The sequence below is a fragment of the Podarcis vaucheri genome (genome assembly GCF_965113315.1).
Source record: "Podarcis vaucheri genome assembly, chromosome: 7".
Classification (NCBI taxonomy): domain Eukaryota; kingdom Metazoa; phylum Chordata; class Lepidosauria; order Squamata; family Lacertidae; genus Podarcis; species Podarcis vaucheri.
Genome location: NC_138765.1, coordinates 17297782 through 17312776, shown reverse-complemented (window position 1 = coordinate 17312776; position 14995 = coordinate 17297782). Strand labels below are relative to the sequence as shown.

The 14995-nt window shown below is 43.1% G+C and overlaps 1 protein-coding gene across 2 annotated transcripts in view; it reads left to right on the top strand.

The window, feature by feature from the left end:
- The first annotated feature begins 647 nt into the window (after window positions 1-647).
- Window positions 648-14995, top strand: part of LOC309537985 (uncharacterized protein) — a 38918-nt gene continuing 24570 nt past the window's right edge. For both annotated transcript variants that reach the window (XM_082233158.1, XM_082233157.1), the window contains exons 1-4: window positions 648-1337; window positions 8370-8525; window positions 9936-10115; window positions 10856-10990. In XM_082233158.1, coding sequence (XP_082089284.1) covers window positions 1259-1337; window positions 8370-8525; window positions 9936-10115; window positions 10856-10990 — 550 coding nt within the window. In that variant the 5' untranslated portion in view covers window positions 648-1258. The remainder of the gene's footprint in view (window positions 1338-8369; window positions 8526-9935; window positions 10116-10855; window positions 10991-14995) is intronic.

Sequence of the window (14995 nt, the reverse complement as noted above, 5' to 3'; positions counted from 1 at the left end):
TCAAACCCCCAACTCAGCCATGAAACTCACTGGGTGGCCTTGTGCCAATCACTGTCTCTCAGTGCAACCCACCTCACAGGGCTGTTGGGTGGATCAAATGGGCGAGGGGGAACCCTGTATGCCACCTTCTGCTCCTTGGAGAAAAAAAGCAGTAAATAAATGCAACAAATAAATAATATGGAATAAATAAATAATACACAGAATCATAAAGTTGGGAGGGACCAGGAGGTTCTAGAAAACAAGCCTTATGAGGAATAGTTGAAGGAGCTGCGTATGTTTAGCCTGGAAAAAAGGAGACATGATTCAGGTAGACAGCCGCGTTGGTTTGACACAGTTGAAATACATATATTTTTTAAAAAAATTGTCCAGTAGCACCTTAGAGACCAACTAAGTTTGTTCTTGGCATAAGCTTTCATGTGCATGCCAAGAACCAAGAACAAACTTAGTTGGTCTCTAAGGTGCTACTGGACAATTTGTTTATTTTATATATATATATTGAGAGGAGCCATCTTCAAATATCTTAAGAGCTATAACTGTCTTGGTGATTTTTAATTTCTTTTTGCCAGGGAGAGAACATTAGGCTGGGAAAGAGGAGAGGAAGATTGGATGGGAAAAGAGGGTGGGGAGAGCAAGAAAGGGCCTGTCTCACTTTGTACCAGTGCAGCAGGTTTGCCATTGCTAGGAGGTGCCAAATTTTGTACTAGCTTGGGGCTCCATGTTGCCAGAATCTGCAATATTGAACCTAGCAGTTTGAAAGCACGTCAGTCTAAGTAGATAGATAGGCACTGCTATAGTGGGGAGGTAAATGCCGTCTGCATGCGCTCAGGCTTCCATCACGGTGTCCTGTTGCATCCGAAGTGGTTTAGTCATCTTGGCCACATGACTCGGAAAGCTGTCTGTGGACAATCGCCAGCTCCCTCAGCCTGAAAGCGAGATGAACGCCGCACCTTATAGTTACCTTTGACTGGATTTAACCATCCAGGGGTTGTTTACCTTTACCTTATTGCTAGAATCCACATCTGTTGCTGCTTACTGTTTGCATAGGCTTCCTTCTTCTTTGCGTAATCCTGCCATCACCAGAACTGCTGTTGTCTTTCAGGAAGTCCCTCCCACCAATCTCTACTCAGCACATTCGTGTGTGATATATATATATAACCAAACAGCCCTAGTTTCTCAGATCTTGGACTGCTTTTCCTTTTCCTCCACGACTCATCAGGAAACTGGTTCTTTGGCTCAGAGGGCTTCTCGGCTTCAGACCATGGAGGGTGTCGCGTCGAGATGGAGAGCTGCAACAGTTGTGCTGCAAGGACTTCTGGCGATGACCTTTCTTATTTCAGGTACCAGTTATTGCTATTGGGATGTCCTCGAGTTGCAGACCTGGGTGGTTGGGTGGGTGCCAACTAGAATTGCACACAGAAACAAGAAGGAATTCCAAGGTAAATGGAAAAGGTTCAGAAAGGGACGACCAACACTGTGCAAGGGGATGGAGCGACTGTCCTGTGAGGAAGAAGAAGAAGAAGAAGAAGAGTTTGGATTTGATATCCCGCCTTTCACTCCCCTTCAGGAGTCTCAAAGCAGCTAACATTCTCCTTTCCCTTCCTCCCCCACAACAAACACTCTGTGCGGTGAGTGGGGCTGAGAGACTTCACAGAAGTGTGACTGGCCCAAGGTCACTCAGCAGCTGCATGTGGAGGAGCGGAGACGCGAACCCGGTTCCCCAGATTACGTGACTGCCGCTCTTAACCACTACACCACACTGGCTCTCCAAGTTTGCATTACTTGGGATGTTTTAGTTTAGAGAAAATATGAGAGAGTTCACATGATAGATACTCCAGAATTATGTGTCTCTCTCCCTCTCAAAGCACTAGAAATAGTGGACACCCATTGAGACTGAAAGTTGGCAGATTCAGGAAAGATAAAAGAAAGACCTTCTTCACACTGGGCAAAGTTAAACTATGGAACTCCCTCCCACAAGAGACAGGGATGGGCCCACCTGGATGGCTTTAAAAGAGGAATAGGCTGCCTCTCAGGTTGATTTCTCTGGCTCTTCTCAAGAGCTGGGATAGCTCAGCTGGTAGAACATGAGAGGCTTCATCTCAGGGTCATGGGTTTGAGCCCCATGTTGGGTGAAAGATTCCTGCATTTAACATGTACATAATAAGGACTCTTATTAAGGACAGGGGTATATTAACTCTTGCCCTCCCAGACTCCTTCCAGATCTTGTAGCTGAGCCAGCATCCTTTTAGATCAGAGAAAGGATTGATAGAGTATTTGGCTAGTTTAAGCTGCTGCTCTGTTGTGATTCTCTGCTGCAGACTAGCTTAGCCAGGTGCCTTAGATCTGAGTCTACTGCACTAGGATTTTTTTCTTAGATTTTTGTAAACAAGCAAGCAAACAAACAAAAACCAGGACATTTAGTCAAATTTTAAAAATCCTCCCAGGCAGAAATTTCAGTCCTGAAAATGAGGATGTGCCCAGGAAAAAAAGAGAACATGTCCTGGGAAAAGAGGACATATTGCAATCCTACACAGAAGGTTTCCCGGCAAGTGAATGTGCTATGACTTGCTTAAGTCACCTTTTGGGTACTGCTGGTGGAGAGTGTTGGCTTTTTGCAGTGTGGTAACGCTGCAGAGAGCTTGCTGGGGAGATCATGCATTAAAAAGAAAGGACTCAAAAAGTACTTAAAGGAGGTTTTAATAAGAAAAACAAAAACTCCATTTACACTAAATACATCAACAAACCAGACCCAACCACCAACCCATCCCCCAGGGTAATGGGAGAGCTAGGTGCTGCTCCTTATATACTCTACCCAGATGCTGACACGCCTTAATCAAATACAACTCAGCAGCACCTGCTATGTTTCACAGCTGTAAAGCTGGGTCTCATTATCTTGCTCTGGCCCTTGCTCCGGCCCCTTAAAGACATACACATGGAGTGGAACAATGATGAACCTTTACATTTAAAGAAACCATTCAACATATCCCCTGCGGTTCATCATTGTGGAACAAAAACATAAAGCATACTTTGTACATGTTTTTCATGTGTAACCTTTGGAAGTGCTTTAGTAAAAATGTCCGCAATTTGATTGTCACCTGGAACATATTTAAATACAACCATTTCATCAGCAATTAGTTTCTTTACAAATTCTAAACGTAATCTTAAGACTCTGGTGCGCTGCGTATTGGTCTCTGAACACAGGATAGCAAGTCCACTCTGGGAATCAAGGTAAACTTTTACTGGTAGTGTTACTTGCATTTGTAGGTCTGCAAATACCTGCAGATACCATTCTACATCACGAGTGGCCTGAACGCATGCACATAATTCACTCTCTGTTGTGGAGAGACAAATAATGGTTTGTGTCTGGGACTTCCATTCAAATGGACAACCGTTGTAACAAAACACCATACCAGACATACCCCTGCAATTATTTTGTTCCACTGCATGAGATGCATCGCAGAAAATTTCAAAACCTTTGTCAATACATGTTGTAAACTGCAACCTATAATGTTTGGTATGTTTAAGGTACATTACCACTCTCTTAAGAGCAGAGAAACATTGTGTAGTGGGCTTTTCCACAAATTTTGCCAGGAAGTGAAAAGCATAAGTTATATCTGGTCTTGAGATTCTTTGAATGAAATTTAGCTTGCCTATAGCAGAACGATACAAAGTTTTGTTAGGAAATGGCTTATCTTCACCTGTAAAGGTGAAACCACACACCATAGGCGTTTCCTTCCCATTTGCATTTTCTAAACATAGCATTTCAACAAGATCATCAATTTTTGCGGTTTGATGAACCAGAAAAGATCCATTTTTGCCTTTCTCAATTTGCATGGATAAGTAATTTTTAGCTATGCCTAATTCCACCACATCAAATTTCTTCTGCAACTGTGAAACTACCTGTTCATATTCCTGTTTAGTTTTTGTAGAAATTAACACGTCATCTACATACACACATATTTTTGTTACAGAGTTTGCCCTTTCCTTTATAAACACACAATTGTCTGCCTTTCCTTGTGAAAAACCAATATCTAGCAATTCTTTTGCTAAAGTTTGGTGCCAATTCCTTCCACTTTGGTGCAGACCATAAAGAGATTTATTTAATTTGCATACCAAACCTTCAGCAGCGTCTATGCCTTCAGGGACACACATAAAAATTTGTTCTTTTAAATCTGCAAACAAATATGCAGTTTTTATGTCTAGGTGATAAACAGAATGTCCACGTTGTGATGCATCTTTTAACAAAAGCTTAACCGTTTCATATTTTACACTTGGTGAATAGCACAAATCATAATCTTCGCCTGGAATTTGTTGAAAGCCCCTAGCAACTAGTCTTGCCTTGTACCTTACAACTTCATTTTTGTCATTCATTTTAACTCTATAAACCCATTTTGAATCAATAAGTCTCATATCTGGGGTTTGTGGTACAAGAGACCAAGTGTTATGCTCTTTTAAAGAAGCTATCTCAGAGTTCATAGCTTTATACCAATTTACAGCTTGGTGCTTAGGTAAACTCTGAACGTCACTGTAGCTTTTTGGTTCAAAAACCGCCTTATTGGCATACACAGTATTAAAATGTTCATCTGCAAAACGTTGTGGCTTCTGCCTTTTTCTATCTGAACGTCTCAGTCCGGAAGGAGAGTCAGACTCCTCAGACTTAATGGGACTAAGTGGACGACTAGTTTCAGGTTGTAAATCATCAATGTCAGACTGAAGAGGTGCCTGTAGGCTAAGCTCACGGTCAGAAAACTCAAGAGAATCTAACCTCCCCTCGGGTGCCTGTGACTTTAAATCCTCAAACAAATTATCAGATTCAACAGGCTTTTTGTCTTTCCCCATTAATTCAGAATCACCATTTTCTCCTGCTGCTGCTGCTGCTGCTGCTTCCTCTTCTTCCTCAGTATCATTTATACCATCAGTATCTTGGAAAACAGCAACTCCATTCCAATTTACAGTTTGTATCATGCTTCTGGTAATATGAAATTTGCCAGTTGCTGGTATGTAAATTCTGTACGCCCCCTGCTGGTAGCCCATTAATTTTCCCTGGACACTACGTTCACCCAATTTCTGCTTAGCAGGGTAATGCATAATTACATCTGAACCCCAAATACGTAGGTATTTCAGATTAGGGCGTTTTTTAAACAGCTTCTCATAGGGGGTGACATCTAAACCAGAATGATAACTGCGATTTCTAACATAACAAAAGGCATGGAGTGCTTCAGCCCAAAAGACTTTGGGCAGATTAGCATCATGCAGATAAGTTTTAACCCCTGCCTGCAGGTCACGCTGCACAACTTCAAGAAGCCCATTTTGCCAGGGACTTCGGGGGCAAGATAACTCATGAGTAGTCCCCTGCGCTTCCAGGAATTTCTCAAAATCCTCAGAAACAAATTCCCCGCCCCGGTCAGAAAACAGGTTCTTAATAGGTTTGTTAAAGTGCGTTTTTACCCGGTTGCAAAAAACCTTGTACTTCTCAAATGCTTGGGACTTCTCAGCTATTGCATAAGTCCAACAATATCTACTATACTGGTCTATGAGAGTAAGCCAGTACTTTGAACCTCCTAATGATGGTGGGAGTGGCCCAACTAAATCACAATGTACACGCTCAAATGGCTCAGTTACTTTCCTATCTGAGCACCTACCCTTGCGTGCAACCTTAATCTTATTCTTGCAACAGGATAGACATTGCATAAAGAATTTGCATGGTTTTAAGTTGAGGCCATTAACAATACTCTTTGTCTTAATTACATCAGCAAAATTCAGGTGTCCCAGAATTCTGTGCGCCATGTGGACACACCCAGAATGTGGTCTTACATTCCTCAACCCCAGGCTTGACTGTGCTACTGTGCAGTTTATAGGCGATTGGGAGTAGGTGCGAAAATACAGTCTATATAAACCATCAGATTCCCGGGCATACAATAGACGTTTGTTCCCCTCAAAAAACTCACACATTGACTTTAAGAAACGCACAGTTATGCCTTGACGAGCAAAGCACCTTACTGATAATAAATTGTCCATTGACGGGCAGTAAATGCAGTTCGCTATTGTAATGTTTAAAGAGTCAAGTTTAACAGTACCCCTGCCAAGCGACTGCAGGACTTGTGAATTGGCTAAATGTACATTACCAATTTCCTCTTCGAAAGAAATAAACAAGCTTCGATCATTGCAAACGTGCTGCGATGCTCCTGAGTCGATAACAAAAGACTTCCACTTGGCATCTTTAATTCTTTTACGATCTTTAGTCCGAGCGTGAAAAGCTCGCGGCTCGTTTCTGTCTTTACTATACGATGTTGGCTGCTGGGCTGACGACCGTGACTGATGAACAGAAACAGACTTGGGAGTACTTTGCTTTCCTTTGGATCTGCAGTCCCTTGCAAAATGTCCTTGCTTATTGCAGAACCAACAACGCTTTGCAGCTTTAAATGCAGTTGTATCACCACAGGTTGGCATATGGCGTTCCTCATTCTTTCTGGAAACAGGAGTGCTTATGGCACAAGCCTCCCTTCTATCCAACTCGCCCATTAATCTTGCCGTTACCCCTTCCACAGTTAATTGTGCTGGCGGAACGGCAGATATCTGGCTAGCTATACCATCAAAGTCCTCATTAAGGGAACAAAGGATAATAAAAACATACTGAATATCAGGTACCTCCATGTCCCTTCGAATTAATTCGCCGCGTATTGCCTCCAGACGTCTCAAGTGTGCTGCCAAATCACCACCAGGCTGCAACTTCGTCTGGTACAACTGCTTGAAAAACGTCAATGCAGACGCTGACTCTTTTCTAACATGCACTGCTGCAAGACTGTCCCACATTTCTTTGGCAGTTTTCTTATTTCTTATATAGACTACTTGCTGGTCGCTGACTGCCAAATTAATTATCGCCCTGGCTTTTGCATCTCCTTTCGACCAAGCATTAGTTACAGGGTCAGGAGGGTCATCAGTTACATAGGTCCATACTTCTCTAGAGGTCAAAAGCGCCTCCACCCGAAAAGACCATAAACTATAGTTCTCATCTGTTAGCTGTGGGAAGACCAGAGCCTTCTCAGCTTCAGGAACCCGGTCAACCATTCTGGATATCTTCCAGACCCACAAAAACTACGCTAACAGGAGAAGGAGTTTTCAAACCTTTCTCAGAGTCCAAAAATATGCAGTCATCCACTCAGCAGCTGGGCCCATAACCAAAGATGTTGGCTTTTTGCAGTGTGGTAACGCTGCAGAGAGCTTGCTGGGGAGATCATGCATTAAAAAGAAAGGACTCAAAAAGTACTTAAAGGAGGTTTTAATAAGAAAAACAAAAACTCCATTTACACTAAATACATCAACAAACCAGACCCAACCACCAACCCATCCCCCAGGGTAATGGGAGAGCTAGGTGCTGCTCCTTATATACTCTACCCAGATGCTGACACGCCTTAATCAAATACAACTCAGCAGCACCTGCTATGTTTCACAGCTGTAAAGCTGGGTCTCATTATCTTGCTCTGGCCCTTGCTCCGGCCCCTTAAAGACATACACATGGAGTGGAACAATGATGAACCTTTACATTTAAAGAAACCATTCAACAGAGAGGAGTGTGTCTTTGAGGTGAGTTTAGCCCCATCTGCAAGAAGGAGAAGGTTTGAGCTGTGTCAGGGAAGGAGAAGGTAGAGTTATGTCACCCAGAAGCTTTCCCAGAAAGTGAATGTGGTTTGACTTGCCATATGCTGGAACTCAGTAGAGAGGCAATGGCTAAGCAGCCTAATGTCGTGTTTTCAAAATTGTGGGAAAACTTACCCAGGGAGAAATAATTGGGACGAAGAACTGTGAAGTACTTTCCCATGGAACTGCCTGCCTCCACCTGTTTTTCTTTCTTTCTTTTTTAGGTTCATACTTTGCTTTCAAATCTGAATTGTGCTGTTGGTTTTTAAAAAATTCTTCTTCATTTTTAAAAATACCGTATTAGGATAAGTTCAGGTTAACTACAATGCCTTTTGGGGTGTGTGTAATGCCTATAATTTGGTTGTCATTGTTCTGTTTTGAAAGTTAAATCTGACTGGTGTTGGTGTGAGTTGAAATCCAATAACTGCCATTGGATTAGATGCCCCTACTGGTCTCATCCAACCCTGTGATTTAATAAATCTCTAGGACTGGCCATTCTGACATTTTTGAATCCTTCTGTGGTATCCACTCATCAAAGCACTCACTCAGGCCCCTCCTTTGGGCCTGCGGTTCAGAACAGGCACTTGGTGCAAATTTCTGCCTCCAAACAACTTCTGCTTTCATGTTAAAAGGGGGGCGGAGCAATTTCTAGTCCCTGATGATTTCAAGGCAGAAAGACATTGCTAATAGCTTCTCCAGGATCTCATGCCCTTTCTTCCCACACTTCCTTTCAGGAATTTCTGCCTTGAAGTGTCATAGTTCCAACACCGTCAATCTTACCACTCCACACAAGGGCAACTCCTCATCTCATAGCTCCCCAGAAAGCGGTATTATCAACTGCTCCAGTGCTGAGAACGTTTGCACAGATGCACAACTTATATTAACTATAGGTAAGTGCTGCTCTGTCAGATGGATCCTGTGTGGCTGCTAGATTTTTGAGAGAGGAAAAGCATGAAATTACTTACAACCCCTAAATTTCCCAGCGGGATTACCTGGGGCCTGAAATGATACTTTGCATGCATTCAGAATTGAAGTATTTAAAATATGTTTTGATTCATTTTATTTTATATTTGCAGATCTTTGTACAAGCCCCTGGCCTCCATTTCTTTCTCTTTTTTTAATAAAAAGCATCCCTAGCTGTTTCTGAGAGTTGACACAGACCCAGTTCAGATGTAAGACTAAGACATAGGTTAGTGCAGAGACAGGGGACCTCTGGCCCCTCCAAAGTCTGTTGGATCTCAACTCCTACTGTCCATTAGCCATGCTGGCTGGGGCTGATGTGAGTGGAATCCAACATCTGGCATTGGACTAGATGACACATGTGGTCCCATCCATATCTACAATTCTATGAAATCTGGAGGGGTATAGATTCCTGCCACCAATGTAGTGCCACAAGAGCAACCTTCTGCAGGTTTATAAATCTTGGCTTGTTATTTCTTTTTGATATCCTAGTTCAAAGGTTTCAACTAATGTTGAAAGGTTTCAACTAATGTTGAAATACTGTAGTTTCAACTATTTGCATGCCAGAACCTTTCAGATATTCTGGACTGCATGCTTGAAATACGATCTGCATCTTACTTGCCTCAGTGGATGATTTGGAGATGGGAGGGTGTGGAAAAGCTCTGGAGTTTGCATGGCTAGAATGCAGGCTGCGTCCTAGGGCAAGAGCCACACCCACTGCTCCATCCGGGATTCCTTCCGCCTCTTCTGTCACAGGCAGGTGGCCCACAGATGCTTGGCCACAGACTTGGGCTGGTTTCCAACCTAGCTTTTGAAGTAAAACAGCTGCCAGGAAGTGTGTCACAAGGAAACAGGAAGAAGTGGGAAGTGGGAAGAACTCTCTGTACTTTCTGGGGCCACTCACATGAACAAAAACCCACCCACCCACGGCACCAAGTTAGACATGAACCAGAGGGGGAAAAACCAGAGGGGGAAAAAGGCCAGGGGGCTTTGGCAGCCACCCCACACTGTATAGAGTTGCCCATATATCCAAAATTTTTCAGACATTCCTGGAATTCAGCCATCGGAAACAGAAATCACTGAAATGTCTGGGCATCAACAACTTTGGGTAAAACTTTGGCAAAAACAAACAAAGAAACAAACAAAAATCTTTTGTGTCTGGACTTTCAGATTTTGAAATACATGACTAAACAACTAAACAATGACAATAACCCCGCCAAAGCATGTATAAGTCACCCCCAGAGCAATAATTGCCAAGATAAGGTTTTTGGAACAACCTGCCACAGCATCAATCTATTGCTTGTATTTATACATCTCTCCCCCCCCCCCCGCCGTTTTAGAGAAAGATGTTTTGATAATGAGCTACAAAGGCTGCGCCAGCAAGGACCTTGTGGATGGAACAAAATCAGTCACCTCTGGTGACCGTCACTTTGCCATCCAATTTGACCAGAGCTACTGTTTTGGTGACCTTTGCAATGCGAAAATGAGAGAAGTTCCCAAGACCCCTATTAAGGACAAAGGTATTTTTTATTTATTTTTAAGGGTCACCTGAGAAGAAAGTGTGATCTCACAGTTTCACTTGTTGGGCAGGTGGTTGTCAATAGGAAGGCTTGAAAAATTCAATTTTGGAGCTTTCTAAGGCAAGCAGCCCTGTTCCCCAACTCTTGGGCTCACTTGCCAAAGAAAAGGTAACCCCACTTCTCAAGAAATGTACAAGATGGTGTGCTTTAGGGTGTAATTTAGGGTGTAATTTAGCAGCGAGAGCACAGAGAAAGGTTTGGAGGGAGCTGTGGGGGGGAGTGGAAACATGAGGTGCACTGTAGGGGAGGGGTGAGTGAGGGGTAAAGGGAGGGGACGTGCTCAGGTGTGGGGTTTGGCAAAGGGTGTGGCTGGTTTGGCAAGTGGAGAAAGCAAGGGCAACAACCCCCAATATGTGCAAAGATTCGCACCCATTTTTAAGTTGGAAAATTGCCTTGGAAAATTCAGATTTTGAAGTATAACTCCTCGCTTTACGCATCCACCTAAACACATACCAATTCATTTTGGTGGGTTTACTCTGAGTATGATTAAGATAACCAATCCCTTGAAGAGGGCAAATTAAGTAGGCTCACTTTGATATGCAAAGCAAACCAAAATATTCTCCCCCTATCATTATTTAAGAGACAGGGAAAGGGGGAGACTCCTACAAAAGGGAGTGACCTTTTTCAATCCAGCTCCCCCCCCCCAACCTCATGCTCTTCATTTTGATTTCTTACTCCAGTAACTGGGTCCAACCAGTGTTACACAGGCTTTGGTTGGAGCTCCGCTAGATTCATGCAGGAGACTACGAAATGTGGCAAAGACTACGACCGGTGTTACGAAGGCAGCATGAACATTACTATTTCAGATAGAGGAGGTGAGTTTGCCTAGGAAATTTCTTCCACAGCTCCTGCCCCCCAAAAAACACCCCCTCCCCTCAAGCTGAGCTCACTTCCAGTATCAGAACTTGGCACCTGGCTAAATTCAAACACTGCTGCCTATTCTTACTTGAAAACCCCTTTCTTTGCCAGCCCTGGTGCCCTCTAGAACTTGGCAGTCACTGATGGGAATTTGAGTCCATGAAGTTGGTGAAGCTGATTTAGCAATTCTCTGCAGATTTATTCCCTCTTTAGGGTGATCTGTTGATTGCAGGGAGCCTTTTGGTGATGTGGCGTCTTAATAATACCATCTTTTTATTATTATAATAATGATCATAAATCAGCAGCAAGCAGCTCTGAGAATTTGGGAACACTGAAAAATAGGATGTGACAAGCTGTTTCTAAGTGAAATAAATGCATCTTACTAGGTTCAGATGTGACTGGGCCCCCTTGATGGAGATTCCTTTACATGTACCAATATGAATATTATTCATGTGTATGGCCAAAGCCATTACAAAAGGTAAACGGCATAGCAGAATAGAAACAGAATAAAATATCTTACAAAGTTAAAATAAATAATTTAAATACTTCTTAAAGCCAAACATTGTAGAATCATAGAACATAGAATTGTTGAGTTGGAAGGGAATCCAAGGATCATCTAGTCCAATCACCTGCGATGTCAGAATTTGTCCCCCTTTAACTTACACCCACAAACCTTTCACCTCAAAATTGCGCTCTCAGGCAAAATGGGCTGCTTTTTCAGAAGTGTAGGGGGCCCTGCCCCCTAAGAACACATGGGTGTGGGTTACCCCTCAGGCTCCATGTTCTTCATGATTCCCCGTGGCATCTCAATGCATGCTGAGAGAAGAGGGGCAATGCCTCTCATACCTAACATTTTGTGTCTTTCTTGTCCTTCCTTCCCTTCCCACAACAGGATCCAGCACTTTTCCCATGACCATCAGGACCTGCCAGCGCTCATCCTGCGATGTTATAAAGAGCCAATCCTTTGGCCCTATAAACATCACCAGCGAGTCAGGGCCTTGCTGCTCCAGCAGCAATTGCAATTGGGAGAAGAGTGACTTTGCATTCAAGATAGTCAATCATGGTGTGAGGAGCATGACCAACCCATACCTGTCTTATGATCATTATGGGTCAGGTTTCCAAGGGCTCAGCCTTCAACTTTGCCCTTTCCTGGCAGTCCTGGGAACCACCATGCTTGGCATATGGGGGTGAGGAAGGGGGTTTGGGAGCGCCTAAACTGCTGGAACCTGAATTTGGGTTTGGAAGGGCTGTGTTGTGAAGAAGGGAGGGAGGGAGGAAGGGAGGGAGGAAGGGAGTTAGGGCTCCAAGGCAGTGACCTGTCCCAACCTATTGGATGTATGGCTCACATCTATAAAATAAAATTTTATTTTGGATAACCACCGCCTTGGGGTCTGATTCTCCCTTGCAAAACCAAGCAATTTCTTTGATTCCCAGGACCCTACAGATTTCAACTGCGATGGCAAAATATTAATGGCTATAGCTAGGGTTGCCATATTTGAAACAGTGAAAATCCAGAGAGAAAAGTTGTTGTGCTTTGATTTTGGCCAAAGTTGTTAAACTTGTTGAGGTATTCTTATGGATGATTGGCAAAAACAGCACTGCCGACATGGGCTGCCATATATGCGGATTTTCCCAAACTTGTTTCCGATTTCTGCCAGGACATGGCTGCCAACTGCTGACGGACGTATGACAACCCTAGCTATACTCAACTAAGTGCTACTCAGAACAGACCCACTGAAATCAATGCACCCAAGTTAGCCATGCCCATTAACTTCAATGGGAATACTCTCTATATAGGAATGGCATTGGAGACAACCCAGAAACTACATATTCAATATAATAATATTGTTATAGATTTTGGGGGACCCCTAAACCCTAGAAATTAATAACTGTTTGGATGTTGATTATTTGGGATATGAAGGAAGAATAGAAGCTGTAGAGGAATTCCAGGACTAGCCTATGCAAAATGACCTGGCCAAGCCTATGCAAAATGACCTGTTCCCATTAAGGAACAATAGGGGGCTCTAGAGGGCCATTGGCAGTGCAAGAGAACCATCCTTCCCCCCTGCCCTGAGGTGTGAACAGAGACTGGGGGTTTGGAAGGTTGCCAGGGGAACCGGGTGTGAGGTGACAGGAAAAGACAGTTTTGAGCAAATGCTGCTGGGAATAAGAAGAAGGATTTACATTCCCCGATCAATGCACAGAAATTTGACACCATGTAAGATGGGAAGGGGGTGTTGAAATATGCCTTGGGGGCTGCAGTCTTGCTTTTGAAACATCAGGCTGTTGGGCAAGTTCCTGGGCTGATTGTTTTGAAGAAATGAAGTGAAGCAAGCTGGGTTCGGAAACCCAATCAAACTTTGCTCACATCTGAGAGTTGTATGAACGGTGCCATGCCTTAAGGGAACACCAGAGAAACAGGAAACTTTTAAAGATTTCTTGGAAATTTTCCATTTGCCTTTGGTTCCAGGAACATTGCCAGACTGCACACCTGTTTCATCATGGGGAGGGCAACCTATATTCTCCTATATTCTCAAATTTTAGAACCACCTACCCATAGGGCCTCTGTCTTGACAGTCTCAATTTATCGGCACTCATCCAGACCACCACTGTATCTGCCGGTCTACAGTCTGTGCAGCCTTTTCTAATGTAGCTGACATTATTGATGCTCCCAACCCCACTTCCAATGGCTTCGAGTAGAAGCAGTGTGGTGTAGTGGTTAGAGAGGAGAGACTGGGGTTCAAACCCCCAACTCAGCCATGAAACTCACTGGGTGGCCTTGTCCCTGCCTCTCAGTCCAACCTATCTCCCAGGGCTGTTGTGTGGATTAAATGGGCGAGGGGGAACCCTGTATGCCACCTTCTGCTCCTTGGAGAAAAAAAGCAGTAAATAAATGCAACAAATAAATAATATGCAATAAATAAATAATATACAGAATCATAAAGTTGGGAGGGACCAGGAGGTTCTAGAAAACCAGCCTTATGAGGAATAGTTGAAGGAGCTGCGTATGTTTAGCCTGGAAAAAAGGAGACAAAGTCAAAATATATTTAAAAAATAATAATAAATTGTCCAGTAGCACCTTAGAGACCAACTAAGTTTGTTCTTGGCATAAGCTTTTGTGTGCATGCCAAGAACCAAGAACAAACTTAGTTGGTCTCTAAGGTGCTACTGGACAATTTGTTTATTTTATATATATATATATTGAGAGGAGCCATCTTCAAATATCTTAAGGGATATAACTGTTTTGGTGATTTTTAATTTCTTTTTGCCAGGGAGGGAACGTCAGGCTGGGAAAGAGGAGAGGAAGATAGGGTGGGGAAAGAGGGTGGGGAAAGCAAGAAAGGGCCTGTCTCGCTTTGTACCAAAACAGCTGGTTTGCCATTGCTAGGAGGTGCCAAATTTTGTACTAGCTTGGGGCTCCATGTTGCCAGAATCTGCAATATTGAACCTAGCAGTTTGAAAGCATGTCAGTTTAAGTAGATAGATAGGCACTGTTGGGTTGGGGAGGTAGACACCATTTGCATGCGCTCAGGCTTCCGTCACAATGTCCTGTTGTGCCCGAAGTGGTTGAGTCATCTTGGCCACATGACCCGGAAAGCTGTCTGTGGACAAACTCCCTCAGCCTGAAAGTGAGATGAGCGCTGCACCCCATAGTCACCTTCGACTGGACTTAACCGTCCAGGGGTCATTTACCTTTATTTATTTATTTATTTTTATTGAATCTTACAAGAAAAGAAAAGGAAAGAGAAAGAGAAAAAAAGAACAATACATAACACTGTAAACACATTTATATACATGTTTTCCAAAATGCAAACTAAAAAAAAAAGACAAAAGAGAAAAGAAAAGGAAAAAAATACTTTTCACAACCAATAATATTAACAAATTCATGCTTCAAACATTACAATATATAAATCCTATTTCAAATATTATAAAAGATTTCCACCACATTCACCTCACGTCTC